The sequence below is a fragment of the Talaromyces proteolyticus genome (assembly GCF_021365285.1).
Source record: "Talaromyces proteolyticus strain PMI_201 chromosome Unknown BGW36scaffold_6, whole genome shotgun sequence".
Lineage (NCBI taxonomy): Eukaryota > Fungi > Ascomycota > Eurotiomycetes > Eurotiales > Trichocomaceae > Talaromyces > Talaromyces proteolyticus.
The window spans coordinates 1,731,954-1,745,125 of NW_025764282.1; the positions used below are offsets into that span (position 1 = coordinate 1,731,954).

At 46.9% G+C, this 13,172-nt stretch overlaps 8 protein-coding genes across 8 annotated transcripts; 5 read left to right on the forward strand and 3 right to left on the reverse strand.

Moving 5' to 3' along the window:
- Positions 1 to 247: 247 nt before the first annotated feature.
- BGW36DRAFT_397337 (steroid alpha reductase family protein) lies at positions 248 to 1,307 on the forward strand (the record flags this gene model as incomplete). Its single annotated transcript, XM_046218285.1, has 3 exons — positions 248 to 281; positions 355 to 567; positions 628 to 1,307. 3 exons carry the CDS (start codon positions 248 to 250, stop codon positions 1,305 to 1,307), a joined length of 927 nt encoding a protein of 308 aa, XP_046072378.1.
- Positions 1,308 to 1,822: 515 nt separating this feature from the next.
- On the forward strand, positions 1,823 to 2,912 carry BGW36DRAFT_427633 (putative alpha-1,6-mannosyltransferase subunit; the record flags this gene model as incomplete). The annotated part of the gene is made up of 3 exons (XM_046220439.1): positions 1,823 to 2,132; positions 2,192 to 2,628; positions 2,682 to 2,912. 3 exons carry the CDS (start codon positions 1,823 to 1,825, stop codon positions 2,910 to 2,912), a joined length of 978 nt encoding a protein of 325 aa, XP_046072379.1.
- A 307-nt stretch (positions 2,913 to 3,219) lies between these two features.
- BGW36DRAFT_397339 (ribosomal L28 family-domain-containing protein) lies at positions 3,220 to 3,897 on the reverse strand (the record flags this gene model as incomplete). Its single annotated transcript, XM_046218286.1, has 1 exon — positions 3,220 to 3,897. One exon carries the CDS (start codon positions 3,895 to 3,897, stop codon positions 3,220 to 3,222), a length of 678 nt encoding a protein of 225 aa, XP_046072380.1.
- A 268-nt stretch (positions 3,898 to 4,165) lies between these two features.
- On the forward strand, positions 4,166 to 6,313 carry BGW36DRAFT_417050 (putative AAA family ATPase pontin). The gene is made up of 5 exons (XM_046219368.1): positions 4,166 to 4,455; positions 4,513 to 4,732; positions 4,782 to 5,151; positions 5,236 to 5,367; positions 5,435 to 6,313. Exons 1-5 carry the CDS (start codon positions 4,312 to 4,314, stop codon positions 5,943 to 5,945), a joined length of 1,377 nt encoding a protein of 458 aa, XP_046072381.1. The 5' UTR covers positions 4,166 to 4,311; the 3' UTR covers positions 5,946 to 6,313.
- A 257-nt stretch (positions 6,314 to 6,570) lies between these two features.
- On the forward strand, positions 6,571 to 7,599 carry BGW36DRAFT_172540 (putative vesicle transport v-snare protein). The gene is made up of 3 exons (XM_046209660.1): positions 6,571 to 6,857; positions 6,931 to 7,343; positions 7,409 to 7,599. Exons 1-3 carry the CDS (start codon positions 6,678 to 6,680, stop codon positions 7,494 to 7,496), a joined length of 681 nt encoding a protein of 226 aa, XP_046072382.1. The 5' UTR covers positions 6,571 to 6,677; the 3' UTR covers positions 7,497 to 7,599.
- A 103-nt stretch (positions 7,600 to 7,702) lies between these two features.
- Positions 7,703 to 8,662, reverse strand: BGW36DRAFT_397342 (putative conserved membrane protein; the record flags this gene model as incomplete). Its single annotated transcript, XM_046218287.1, has 1 exon — positions 7,703 to 8,662. One exon carries the CDS (start codon positions 8,660 to 8,662, stop codon positions 7,703 to 7,705), a length of 960 nt encoding a protein of 319 aa, XP_046072383.1.
- Positions 8,663 to 9,199: 537 nt separating this feature from the next.
- Positions 9,200 to 10,004, reverse strand: BGW36DRAFT_397343 (iron sulfur assembly protein 1; the record flags this gene model as incomplete). The annotated part of the gene is made up of 2 exons (XM_046218288.1): positions 9,200 to 9,237; positions 9,296 to 10,004. 2 exons carry the CDS (start codon positions 10,002 to 10,004, stop codon positions 9,200 to 9,202), a joined length of 747 nt encoding a protein of 248 aa, XP_046072384.1.
- Positions 10,005 to 10,855: 851 nt separating this feature from the next.
- On the forward strand, positions 10,856 to 13,160 carry BGW36DRAFT_397344 (uncharacterized protein; the record flags this gene model as incomplete). Its single annotated transcript, XM_046218289.1, has 7 exons — positions 10,856 to 10,951; positions 10,991 to 11,194; positions 11,260 to 11,413; positions 11,467 to 11,579; positions 11,628 to 11,962; positions 12,012 to 12,422; positions 12,473 to 13,160. 7 exons carry the CDS (start codon positions 10,856 to 10,858, stop codon positions 13,158 to 13,160), a joined length of 2,001 nt encoding a protein of 666 aa, XP_046072385.1.
- Between the last annotated feature and the right edge of the window lie 12 nt (positions 13,161 to 13,172).

A 13,172-nucleotide genomic window follows, 5' to 3' on the forward strand; every position in this document is an offset into this window, starting at 1 on the left:
ATTACTGGTCTGGCATTCATGCATAAGCAAATTCATGTGCCGAGGATCGTCAATTAAAGTGGCATTGGGTTAGCTCCTTGGAGAGTCGAGCACTTGCGGGTCCTTTCCCCCCTTCAAAAATATCCATCCTCCTCCTGTTCCTCACCCTCTTCTCTTTCATCACGCTCAATCCTATCGTTTCTAATATTATATTTTACTCTCTTCCCTGCCGAGAATAATTGTTGCAGGTGGCTAACCCGTGATCAACATGTCAACAATTGACATTGTAGTCAATCCCCGAGGTATGTAGCCTAGAGCGGTGCTTTAGCGAGACAGCATGTTTTAATCTTAGCTCTGAAACTTACATCTCCCTAGGAAAGCCGATCCGCAGGCTTCCAAAGGAGGTCACACTGCCGGCAACCGCGCCTGTTAGCGACCTCTACAAGACCGTCGCCCAGAAGTCAGGGCAATCGGTACACCGACTGAGGATCACAAAGGGTTCCGACGGGAGCCTATTGTCAAATGGATCGGAGACTGTTCATGATAGCGGCCTCCGTGCGCAGAGCGTCGTTTACGTCAAAGATCTAGGTACGAAGCGTCCAATGCTTGTATTCTCTCACCACTATCTGTACTAACCGGAGATTTTAGGTCCCCAACTTGGCTGGCGATTCGTATACGTAATTGAATACCTGGGTCCTCTCGTTATTCCACCTATCTTCCTCTACTTGCTGCGACCTTATCTCTACTTCAACTTCGAACAAATCCCTGAGCCGTCGGAGCTCCAACAAATTGTGTGTGCCGCTCTATTTGTTCACTTCTTGAAACGCGAATTCGAGACGATTTTTATCCATCGCTTTAGTCTTGCAACTATGCCTGCCAGGAACATTTTCAAAAACTGTGGCCACTACTGGGCTCTCGCTGGTGTCAACATTGCTTACTGGGTATTTCGCCCCGACTCTCCCACGGCAACAGACAGCCTTCACCCGGTCTTGTACTATGGTGGACTGGCCCTTTTTGTGTTTGGGGAGCTAGCCAACTTGAATGCCCACCTGATTCTGCGAAGCCTTCGACGACCTGGAACTACCGAGCGGGGAATCCCGAAAGGCTTTGGCTTTGGCCTCGTGACTTGTCCCAACTACATGTTCGAGATTATTGCTTGGATTGGTATCTACTTTCTGACTGGACTGAGCTGGAGTGTGTTCCTCTTCCTTGTCGTTGGCACTTTACAAATGTGGGCTTGGGCCAAGAAGAAAGAGCGTCGCTATCGTCAAGAATTCGGTGACAAATATAAGCGCAAGCGCTTCACCGTTCTGCCTCCTTTGCTGTAAAGGAGCTATGGGATTATTAGGTTCTTGGAGACAAACAGATTTGATTTCTGGTACCCGCAAAAAAGTTGCGCCGAAAGCTTGGATCGTTTACAAGATCCAGTGTCGCCAGACAGAGTGTTACGAGAGTAGAACATTCTTCGGATGAAGATTATGTGACTAGAGTATTAATAATAAGACGATAATGTGTTACAATTCCACCAAACCTGGCCATAATGATGTATCCTAGCATGATTGCAAGCTCCGCGGAGGAGTAAGTTAAATTGCATGCTAAGGATTATTGATGATCCGGTCCGCATACCGTACATAGGGAATAACCAGGCAACCTTAACATCAGCGCCTCTGCTCTATATATAAATAATAACGACATGGTCGCGAACTATAATTAACGTCTTTCAGTTGCTGCGAAGAATCTGTATAGGTTTATCTCGGCGGAATTTCAATACCATGTATCGCAATACTTGATCTTGTTCCCTATCTATAAATCTTCGACCTCTCGCAAGCGGCCCAGCTCAGCTATGCAGTACGCCCTGCCACCACGCAAGTCGTCGACGGCTCCCCCATTCGCTCCGCGCACCTCTCTCTTCTCGCTCCAGCGCCGTCGACAGCTGAGGACAATTGGGATCATTGCATTTACGGTTATTTCGGTTTTATTCTTTCTTTCGCGATATTTCCGTGCTACAAGCGGGGGACCCATCACAACCACTATCTTGATACCGTCTGGAACCCCAACTATCGTGCTTGTCACTCTCTTCGACCCCGACACGTTAAGTGAGGCATATCTTCAGAATATCAAGAATAACAGGGAGGACTATGCCTCGCGACATGGTAAATTCCCTTCATACTGGACAAATGAAGTATGGTCGATGCTAATCAGCCATGAAAAGGCTATGCCAACTTCTTCGCGAATGCATCCGATTATCTTTACACATTGAATGAGCAACAGCCCCGAAGCTGGGTTTCAGTTCCTGCTGTTCGACATGCAATGAGCGAATACCCATATTCGACATACTTCTTTTTCCTTAGCGCACATGCCCTAATCATGGAACCACGTCTCTCCCTTGAGAGGCATGTCCTAGAACCCAAACAACTTGATTCATTGATGATGAAGGATCAATCCGTTGTCCCCCCCGACAGTGTCATAAAGACCTTCTCCCATCTAACGGCTAAAGATGTAGAATTGATCATTACACAAGATGGTGCGGATTTGGTTCCGAGCAGTTTCATCATCAAGCAAGGCGAGTGGTCTCGCTTCTTTTTGGATGTGTGGTACGATCCATTATATCGAAAATATAACTTCGCAAAGGCGGAGAAGCATGCATTGGTATGTCTTGCACTGTTGCGATCAATCATTTAGCAGCCTAACATTTTCCACAGGACCACATTGTTCAGTGGCACGCAACGATTCTCGCAAAAATGGCACTTATTCCCCAGAGAATCATTAATTCATACAGCAAGGACTCTCCAGATCCCGCTATCGGTGGTACCTACCATGAGGGTGACTTTGTTATTCACTTCAATGGATGTGATGCTAAAGAAAGGAGCTGCGAAGAAGAGATGCGTCCGTATTACTCGATGTGGCAGAGAAAGACCACCAACTTGCAATGAATAATCTTAATTATCGCAACCGTGTCAACGATTTACAATGTTAAATATAGAACAAGGTGTTCGAGGGATCCTCTGAATGTTTGGTTTTTGGGCAACGTTGAACTTATTGTCTCGATTTTCCTTCATTTAAAAGGGCAGTTCATTGTCAGCTCAAAATGAAATACACTGAGAAACTGACAACAACTGGATATCAAAATGAGGAGGTAACAAAGAAAGGAAATATTGGATATGTGTACATAATTTATCAACGTGCTAAAGAAATCAACATATGATATGATACAAAACGTTCATTAATTCTCCTGCACCTTTATGCCAACTTCGGTCCCTGTGTTGGCTGCTCCTTCAAACTTTCTAGGTTGGCTAACTGTTCCAGCTTGATAGGTGTCTTGTCTTTGATATCAACCCTTTCCTTCAAAGGGGTATTCCCTCGCCACTGTATCTGCTTCCGTGTTCTCAGCCACTCCTCAAATGACTTTGGTGGCTCAGCCAAGCCCAGCTTTTTCCTTTGCTCGCTAAATCTTGCTTGGATTTTAGGTGTCTGCATGACCTTCCATCTCAATTCCCAGCCAGTTAACCCTAGTTCCTTGATTCTGGCTGGTTTATCCGACAAAAGGTAATTGTCTAGGCCATTGCATTTCCGAATTGTACGTAAAGCCTTGCGCGTGACTTTGATGAACACGTCCTCGTCGAGTGCATCACTATGCAGTTTCTTCCATCGGACGTTGGGTTTCCAGGAGCGTCTTGTTTTGCCTTTGTTCTTGCCCTTCGAAATCTTGTTACCGAAGTCGATAGACACGCCGCCGTATAAACCAGTGTCCGCCTGCTTGTATAAATAATTGGGTTTATATGGGTAAGGAGGGACTTCCTCAGAAAGAGTCTTTCGCTTTTGCAGGAAAGAAGTTGTCGAGAAACTCCGCTTGATCGACGTTGGGGTGTCCAGAGACAGCCCACGAAAGGCAGTTCGCAGGGAGCTTGCTGAGAGCATCGTTTTGAATGGCACAACTACGGTACCGGTATTGACAGTGTTGTATAAAGAGGTAAATGAATGACAAATTTAGTGGATGCTAGGAAAGCGCTCGTAGTTGACCTGGCACTGAGTTGTCCAGCCCATTTGTACATTCGAAACGAAGATGCATTGCTTGAATTGTTTCGGAAGAGAATTTGGGTGGTACGTGGGCTGACCGCCTTCGGCTTCTGGGCAATCCATTGGCGGATAGCCATCAGCCCTGCAAAGCTACTTTATTCAACTTCACCAAGCTATTCACCGCCGACACTGCTCTCTTTTATTTCTACCATTTCTTTCATTAGACTCATTCTCAAGATCACTTGCATCGGCCCACTATCATCGATACGATCTTTTTTTTAAGTCTGCGGCTTCCTTGAAGCGTTTATTTTCATCATGGTGCAGATCAGCGAAGTCAAGGGCGGTTCGCGCGAGAACAGGACGATGGCGCATACGCATATCAGAGGCCTTGGTTTACGTTCAGATGGTACATCTGAGAGCTCTGCTGATGGCTGGGTTGGTCAGGCATCTGCGAGAGAGGTATGCTAATGTCCATGGTTTTATGAATATAGAAAATTGATTTGTTCCTATTTTTAGGCATGCGGCGTTGTCGTGGATTTGATCAAAGCAAAGAAAATGGCTGGTCGGGCAGTTCTTCTTGCTGGAGGACCTGGTACCGGTAAAACAGCGCTTGCTCTCGCCGTCTCGCAAGAGCTGGGTACCAAAGTACCCTTTTGCCCGATTGTTGGAAGCGAATTGTACTCTGCGGAGGTCAAAAAGACAGAGGCTCTCATGGAGAACTTTCGAAGGGCTATTGGTATGACTACCGGGTCCCTAACTAGTCTCACATATCTAACTATATAAAGGTCTGCGAGTTCGGGAAACGAAAGAAGTTTACGAAGGTGAGGTGACAGAACTCACACCAGAAGAGGCAGAGAATCCTCTAGGCGGATACGGGAAAACTATCAGCCACCTTATCATTGGCCTTAAATCTTACAAAGGCACAAAGAAACTGCGACTTGATCCCAGTATCTACGAGGCTATCCAAAAAGAGCGCGTGACCGTGGGCGATGTCATCTACATTGAAGCAAATACGGGGGCATGCAAAAGAGTTGGACGATCAGATGCTTATGCCACCGAATTCGATCTTGAAGCAGAAGAATACGTTCCTGTGCCCAAGGGTGAAGTTCACAAGAAGAAAGAAATTGTGCAGGATGTGACCCTCAATGATCTTGAGTAAGTTCTTTATCATTAAAGCCATTGTTTGCGCTAGTGATATTGTCTAGACTGGCTCGCGTTCATTCAACTGACTTGAACCAGTATGGCCAATGCTCGGCCCCAGGGTGGACAAGACCTAATGTCTATGCTTGGTCAGCTCTCTAAACCGAAGAAAACAGAAGTTACAGAAAAACTAAGAGCCGAAATAAACAAGGTTGTGAGCAGATACATTGAGTAAGTGGCTTGCAACGTCTATCCATAATTCCAACCTAGTAGCGGCTATACTAACTTCGCGCAATAGTCAAGGAGTAGCGGAATTGATTCCTGGCGTCTTATTCATCGACGAAGTACACATGCTTGATATTGAATGCTTCACCTATCTGAATCGAGCTCTTGAATCCCCCATAGCGCCAATTGTCATCCTTGCATCCAACAGAGGAAACACTGTGATCAAAGGCACAGGAGACGTCACAGCAGCTCACGGCATTCCTCCTGACCTCCTTGCTCGGCTTCTCATCATCCCCACTCACCCGTATAATCCCGAAGAAATCAAAACTATCATCCGACTTCGTGCTAAGACAGAGGGATTGAACATTACCGACCCTGCTCTAGACAAGATCTCTGAACATGGCAGCAAAATCAGCTTGCGGTATGCCCTGCAACTCCTTGCTCCAGCCAGCATTCTAGCACGCGTGAATGGGCGCCCAGGAGGTATAGACGTTGCCGATGTGACAGAATGCGAGGATCTCTTCATCGACGCTAAGAGAAGTGCAAACATTGTCAACCAAGGGAAAGGGAACTTCTTGCCATGATATTAGCCGTTATAATATCAATTACGGGATAAATCAATTTTCTGTAGGGAAAGAGATAAAAAGGGAGTAAATGGTGGATGGGGGCATGTACGTGATTATATGTTTTATTTGTATTTCATGATACTAGTTTGACTCCCAGCTGGTTAGTTGGTTTGCTTGTAATACTAGCGATGTTGGCCATTAACTCCACCGTACTTATTTCAAATGCTTAGAGACCCAGAGCCTGTTAGCATGTTTTATCCATCAATTCTTTTATTGATACCTGCTTTCTCCGTAGCTACGGTCTCAACCCTGATGAAGGTCGTCTGCAGATATCATTGCAAAACCAATGATCAGATGATGTTAGAATAGCTGAGGTTGAGTTAAATATGACCATCGACCAAGAAGTACAACAGTGTCACTGGTCAGAAGGCCAAATCCGGAGGCTTGGCATGACGAAAATCACGTGAGGCATTGACGGCGATAAGCAGGGCCTATCGCAGGCGCCAGGAACGGGGCAAAGCGACGACCTCACCATCCTTCAATATCCGAACCCTTACTGTTGCCTAATACGCTTCGAAGGAGATATATCTTGCAGCCACACTCTGATAAGGTCTCAGTTCAACCATTTAAGGCAGCTGCTAGCCTCCATACAACGGTCATCGCACATTAGTATCGGCCACGACATCTAGAACCTAGTCGTCGATCAATCCGTCCTACATTGCCCAGACAACTACATATACACTTTACAATATGGCCAACCCGCTTGACACAGATGCCGGCTCGGAGCTTTTTAGTAGCTATGAGGCTGAGTTCAAACTCCTCCAGGCCGATCTCAACCAGAAGCTGGACCAGATAGCAGAGGCCAGCGGAGAGCAACGAAAATCTGCCATTAGGCTGACAGAAAGCGTTTTGGATGAAGCAAATGAATTGGTAAACTTAACTCGCAACCTAATAGGATTCAGAACAAAAAACCTGGCTGTGATGACTGACTTGGTATATTCAGCTCAACCAAATGCGCGTCGAGAAGCAGAATATTCCTTCAGCAACCCGCTCAAAAGTCAACATGCGATTCCGCAACTATTCCAGCGACCTAGATGAGACAAAACGCAAACTCAAGTCACTGTCTGACGATCGCCGAGCGCTCTTCGGTGACCGCTACACCGATGACCCCGAGGCCGGAGATGTGCACATGGAACAGAGGCAGCAATTACTCTCAGGAACGGAGCGTTTGGAACGTAGCTCTGCTCGTCTACAAGAAAGTCAGCGTCTCGCATTGGAGACCGAGGATATTGGCCGAGGTACTTTAGCCGACTTGCACCAGCAGCGTGAGACGATCGAGAGGACTCGAGAGAACTTGCATCGAAGCGAGGGCTATGTTGATACAAGTATCAAGACGTTGCGGGGCATGGCCCGTAGGTATTACATCCCCAGTGCATAACAACCTCTTTTCAAGGCGAACTTATCTAACGAACTACTTCTAGGATGGCTACCAACCGGGTGATTACAGTCGCAATTATCACGGTTCTGGTTCTTTTGATTTTCGCTATTATCTACAGCAAGTTTCATTGATAATGTACTATACTTTTTTCAAGCAGGCGTTTATTCAGATGACATTAAATGAGTATTTCATTATGCGTTCACTTAGCAAATCATCAACCTCCAACCTATATGACGTTCAATGCATTATGGGTATCTAATGTGCTATGCAAAACCGCGAAATATACATGTATATACTTGACCCAAAGGTCGAAATTTCAAGCATTTCCACAAAGTCGTTAATTCATCACTCTCACAGCCCCAAAGGCAATGTTTACCACTACCCCAACAAACACAGCCAATCCCTTTCTCCAACTCCAGACCCCTTCTTCCCGCCGTAGCCACATGGCACATCCAATAGGCCAGAAGAAGCCCATGATTGCGCCCCAGAGCATGTCATCCAAGGCGCCATGCGATCCTGAGCCAAGGCCACCGCCATCGTCATCACCGCTGCCGAGAGTTGTAGCTCCTCCACCCAAGGCGCCTGCGCCCATCGCACCCGAACCTTCGTCCATCCACCGATCTTCTAATTCTCGTAATTCTGCGCCTGATGGCATTGTGTCAGGCGTATAAGATACAGACTGTAGTGCCAGAAATTGTGATCTCAAAGCCGAGATTTCACTGGGTGTAAAGCCCGCAGCAAGTAACCGATCAAACCCTCTTGGAGCGGGTGTTGTCAGCGATTCTTCTTTTTGGCTTTTCTGTTCGCCCGTGGGTTCTGGGACAAGGTTATTTCCTTGTTGAAGAGTCGATGCCATGGCAGCTTCCGCATCAAGGTCTGACGCGGACAGAACAATATCGCCGATAGAACAATGTATATAGAGGCGTGGTATGTCAAAAATCTCGCGCGCCACCGCTTTCCCTTTTCCCTTGGAGATTTCGTCTTTTGTTCGCTCGACATCGGCTCTCGTGGATATTGGGGTGCCTGCTCGTGGCGACGACAGCTTCAGGGAGGTCGCCAAAGAAACCGCATCTTCTAAGCCTCTTCCAGAATAGATCAGCCGAAGTCTATGATCTGCTAGGTCTCGTGGTAGCTTCTGTCTAATTAATTGTTTGAGGCCTGTTGCCGTTGTGGTGGTTGGGTTGGTGATTTCTAGTTGAACATCGGGGATGGAAGCGGAGAAGCGGACTGTCAGGTGTAACTCTGGCTCTGTCTCGAGTTGTTCCAGAGCGTGCGGTGAGAGCCTCGAAGTCTCCATTTTCGTGGAGATCTGGCGGTTTTGTTTTGATGATATAAGTATAATGATGTGTTGTTTTCCGATATTGTCTCTTTCAGAAAGAGCGAGTGCCGGCAGACCTGCTGAGGTCCGCGCTGGTTTAGCCGCTGACGCACTTGCCGATATGCGGACCATCTCTCATCAATCATCAAACTACAACACTACCGATGAATTTTGTCTTTATAAAAGGGGGCAGTTTTGGTTTACTGAAGTCCATGTACTAAAGATATGTAAATTATGACATTAACAAGGTGGAAAGTAGGTATATATTCCTAGCAATATTCATCTGTTCCGGGGGTCGTTAGAAACTACAATATCTAGATCGAGTTGCATTGGTAGCAACATAAAAGACCAAGCATGAATCAAACTCTTGCATGTCTAATGCTTGTGTGTGTGATGTTGTGTTTTTCAAGTGTTTATACAATTAACACGTCCGTGAAAGGGTTGTAAGGTTGAAATCGGAGGAAACGCCGCCCAAATGCATCATAGGAAATCGAAGTGTATGTGCAGAATATAAAATCAGACCATGAAGGACTCGCCGCAACCGCATTGTTCCTCTGGGAGATATCTGTATTAGCGTACAATTGATAGCGTGTTTGGGCCAGTTGTACTCACTTATGTTTGGATTGCGGAACACAAAACGTTGACTAAGTTTGTCCTCCTGCCAATCCATCTCACTTCCAATAATACTGAACAAAGCCTTACTATCAATAAGGACCTTGACCCCTTCCTGCTCAACAACCTCGTCGAATTTTCCAGGTTTCTCAACATATTCAAGAGCATAAGCAAGCCCTGAGCAGCCACGGTTCTTCACGCCGACTCTGATCATTTTCGGGTCTGGTTGAGATAATAATGTTTTCAACTGTGCCACAGCTGTTGAGGTAAGGGTCATTGCTGCCTTTCTGGGACGAAGTCTTGAACGACGAGGATTGGTTGAAGATGTAGTTGTAGTTGAGGTTGTGCTGGCTGACTGAACAGGAGAGGACCTCTGTGTCTCGCCTTCTCTGGCACTAATAGACGATTGCCGGTCTGAGGATGGGGCTGCATTATACGCACTCTTTTCGGTGTTGAACGGAGCATCGGCAGCAATGGATGTGTCTGGTATGCCGGCGTTACGGGGCGGAGGGAAGTTGTTCTGGAGAGTATGAGGTTGGAAGGCGGTGGCAGTCTGCATGTCACGTCTAGATGATTGATAGTTCGGTCGGTATGAACAGAAAAGGCGGACGGTGCATTTGCATCCCGTTGTCGCAGATGCCCTGGCATATTTGAACATAGTGGCTGCAGATGATGTCATGGAGGGACGGAGAGCCACGGAGGCCGACATATTCAGAGAAGAATGAGAGAGGTACGGGCTTCAAGTTGAGGAGGCGACATGCGCATGAACGAGCATGGGGAGAGGATGGTGTTGAGGGGTTGTGGTGGTTATTCTGGATTAATAAACGAAGCCGCGGAAGAGAGACAGGCAAGTCGGCGGCAAGTCGGCTTTCATCTGGCCGCAGTCATGCGCGCTGCTGTGGCGGCCAATCACCGTCGAGGTGTTTGTAACCACGACGTATGGCATACGTAGAAAGCGCAAGCAACACGGCTGAGTTTGGGCATAGAATAAAGTATTTATTCTATCCTACGCGGTAAAAAAACATCAAACGAATAAAAATAAATGCTGCAAAAATTGAGCACGGCAGTAATCGAATCGGGGACTTTACTAGCCTGCAGGCGCATCATACCGCCAAAAAGGGTTGCAGCAAAAACAATACATGATGACTAACGTATGGAGATCGGTGTTTTCACGGTGCGATTTTATTCATCAATATCGAAATCGATCAGTATGGCTGGACTCGATAGAACTGAAGGTTGCTGGCGTGAGAAGGTGGCGCGCAACGAGGGACGCGGCAGTCAGTCAGGTTAAGTTAGTTGCTAACTAGGCACTCACTGCAGTCAGTACTATTACTAGTGGCGGGTGGCTTTCGGCTTGTGTGTACTTCTATCATTTTCATTCCTGGGAGATTTACCACGTCGACGTGATCTGACTGGTCACAGCACTGAGAAACCGAGATCCCTAGAAATTTACATCCGGCGGTTGCCCGCTCTCGTTTCAAGTCTCCGCTCCTGGAGATTCGTGGCCCTATCATGGTTGCTGAGCCGCCGACATAATTCCAAGTGTTCGCAATTTCCAGCATGGAAGCCTCGCCTCTGACACAGCAGGCTAGACCAGAAACATTCCAGCCCAAGGTCGTTCAGCTTTATGAGACTCTTTTCCAGGCATGTGCCCTTGTATACTTAAAGTTCACCGCAATCTAATTGTCCACCCAGCCCACAAACCTTGCGGAGCCCACCGAAGGTTTCTGGCGGGAGTTCTTTTTGCTTCCTCCAGACCCGGTGCACCTGCGCCGCATTATAGATGCCTTCACGCCAGACGATGCATTATCGTTGCAGGCAATCACGCAGCAGGTGTTCTCTCGAGCCATTCGGGAAGCAGCCGCTGGTGTAGCTCCTAATGATACCCATGCGCTTGAGGTTAGGACCCTGATACCTTCTGTTGCCCCCTTTCAATTCAACATAGATTGCTGAGACTTTATAAGACTCTTACCGCTTTCCTTGGGAGCATCTTGGTCAAAAAGTACACAAACCCTAGTTCTGATATCATCACGATCCTTGCGGGACTGAATGAAGGGGATCAAGTATTCACCGATTTTGTCGGTATCCTTGACAGAATTATTCGGACAGGGTCATACTGTAAGCAAAGATAGGATTCTTTGCTTTTTGCTCGACTAATAGGAGCGTTTCAGTTGATCTCCGATTGCAAGCTGTAAGAACCGCGATCGCAATCGTTAGTGGAGCCTATAAAACTGGTCTCGTCTCGTACTTCACACACCGCGATCTTTTCCCTTCTATAATGAAGGTACGCTGATCTCCCACTATGCCCGGAATTTCTTCTAATGATTCCCAGTTTATACATGATTCCGAAGACCATCTAAAAATATTGGAGCCGTTTTCGCTCCTTGGTCTTTTGGCAAACTACAATAAATTCGAATTCCAAAACCCGTATCAGCAACGACTCGGTGATTTTGTTAATGAGTCTACTATTCAAAAAATCGTGAAAAGTACAGGCCTGTCTTGTGCTGGTCTTAGGAATGGTTATGTTGCCATCGAAGATGATCTTCCTGAGGGATGGACGCTTAGCAATACGCTCGTCTTTTTCGGATTACGCGCGCTTACCGGCGGTGCCAAAGACAAGACCGTTACTTTAAACCCTGAAGAGATAAAGGAGACATTTGCAGCGCAGTAAGTGCACATTCCTCCGTCTGGTGAGTTGAAATGCTAATGGTGCAAGACCGGCGGCCGAAGCTACGATCCTCCTAGCTACTTATGATTTTGTCAATGCAAACAAGCTTTTTGGCTACAGCTTGGTCACCTCTGTGCCTGAAAAGCGGAATGAAGAGTCTCCTTTCTCAAGCTTCCTGTCACTGACATCATATCTGCTCCAACATGCGTACCGGTCTGAGCGAGTGGCAACATATGCAGAATTGAATCTTTCTATCCTTCGTATTCTAGTAGAAGATCCAGTTTTATGCAAACGAATATGCGGTGAAGAAGGCAGGCGCAATGTTCGTCTTTGTCGACAACGACAGCCCCATATTCCTCTTGTCAACGGTGAACGTGTGCCTGCGACGGTCATATTCGATATCATGATCGATACTATGACTCACAATCTGCGACGCCGCCTAGACGTCAACCTCTACTGGTGAGATAATCTTCCTTTTCTTTGCCTAGTCCATTACTAAAACAATGCAGCCATACCATCGGCATCCTCATTCGGCTGTTTACCTTTTTATCGTCCAACAGAACTCGGCTAACATACCACTGGTCCGAGCTGTGGCGTACCCTGCTCTCCCTAATGCGATTCCTCACCACTTATGCCTCCGATATATCGCTTAACCCTCGCATCAACAACCTGACAACTTCGCTGGTCAACTTGATCGCATTTTCTCTTTCTGCTGGTGACACGTTCCTACCTGACCCAGCCTCTTATGACGATCTATTCTACAAAATTGTGGAAACCGGGCCCGTCATAGCTCGATTCCGAGATGTGTACAATTTAGCCCCATTTGCCTGCACTACACCAGGCTCAAAGGAGACCAATAATACCGACATTTCAGATACAAATATCGCTGCTATTGATATCCTCATTTCCGTATCCACACATTTCCACTCGCTGCTTTTCCAAACGGACAAATCGGACTCTACAAATGGAGCGACAGATAGCAATGATGCGCCCAAGATCATCCCGGCTGCACGCAAGAAGAATCTTGGCCCCCGTGAGGTACATCAAATCATCAAGCAAGGCTCCGATACACTCAGCATTCAAACCCGTGAGGGGCTGAATACATGGAGCAAATGGCGCGAAGCGGATTCGAAACTCGAGTTGAAACGTGCTGCGAGATGTGCGGTTGAGGATGCAAGAAAACTTGTCCTTCAATAACAGCATCAGTAT

Excerpts from the sequence above, each read along its gene's own strand:
- BGW36DRAFT_417050 (XM_046219368.1), top strand. The coding sequence starts at position 4,312 with ATGGTGCAGATCAGCGAAGTCAAGGGCGGTTCGCGCGAGAACAGGACG. Across the intron at positions 4,456-4,512 it reads GTCAGGCATCTGCGAGAGAG|GCATGCGGCGTTGTCGTGGA; the intron begins GTATGCTAATGT and ends TCCTATTTTTAG. Across the intron at positions 5,368-5,434 it reads GTTGTGAGCAGATACATTGA|TCAAGGAGTAGCGGAATTGA; the intron begins GTAAGTGGCTTG and ends TTCGCGCAATAG.
- BGW36DRAFT_172540 (XM_046209660.1), top strand. The coding sequence starts at position 6,678 with ATGGCCAACCCGCTTGACACAGATGCCGGCTCGGAGCTTTTTAGTAGC. Across the intron at positions 6,858-6,930 it reads TGGATGAAGCAAATGAATTG|CTCAACCAAATGCGCGTCGA; the intron begins GTAAACTTAACT and ends TGGTATATTCAG. Across the intron at positions 7,344-7,408 it reads TTGCGGGGCATGGCCCGTAG|GATGGCTACCAACCGGGTGA; the intron begins GTATTACATCCC and ends AACTACTTCTAG.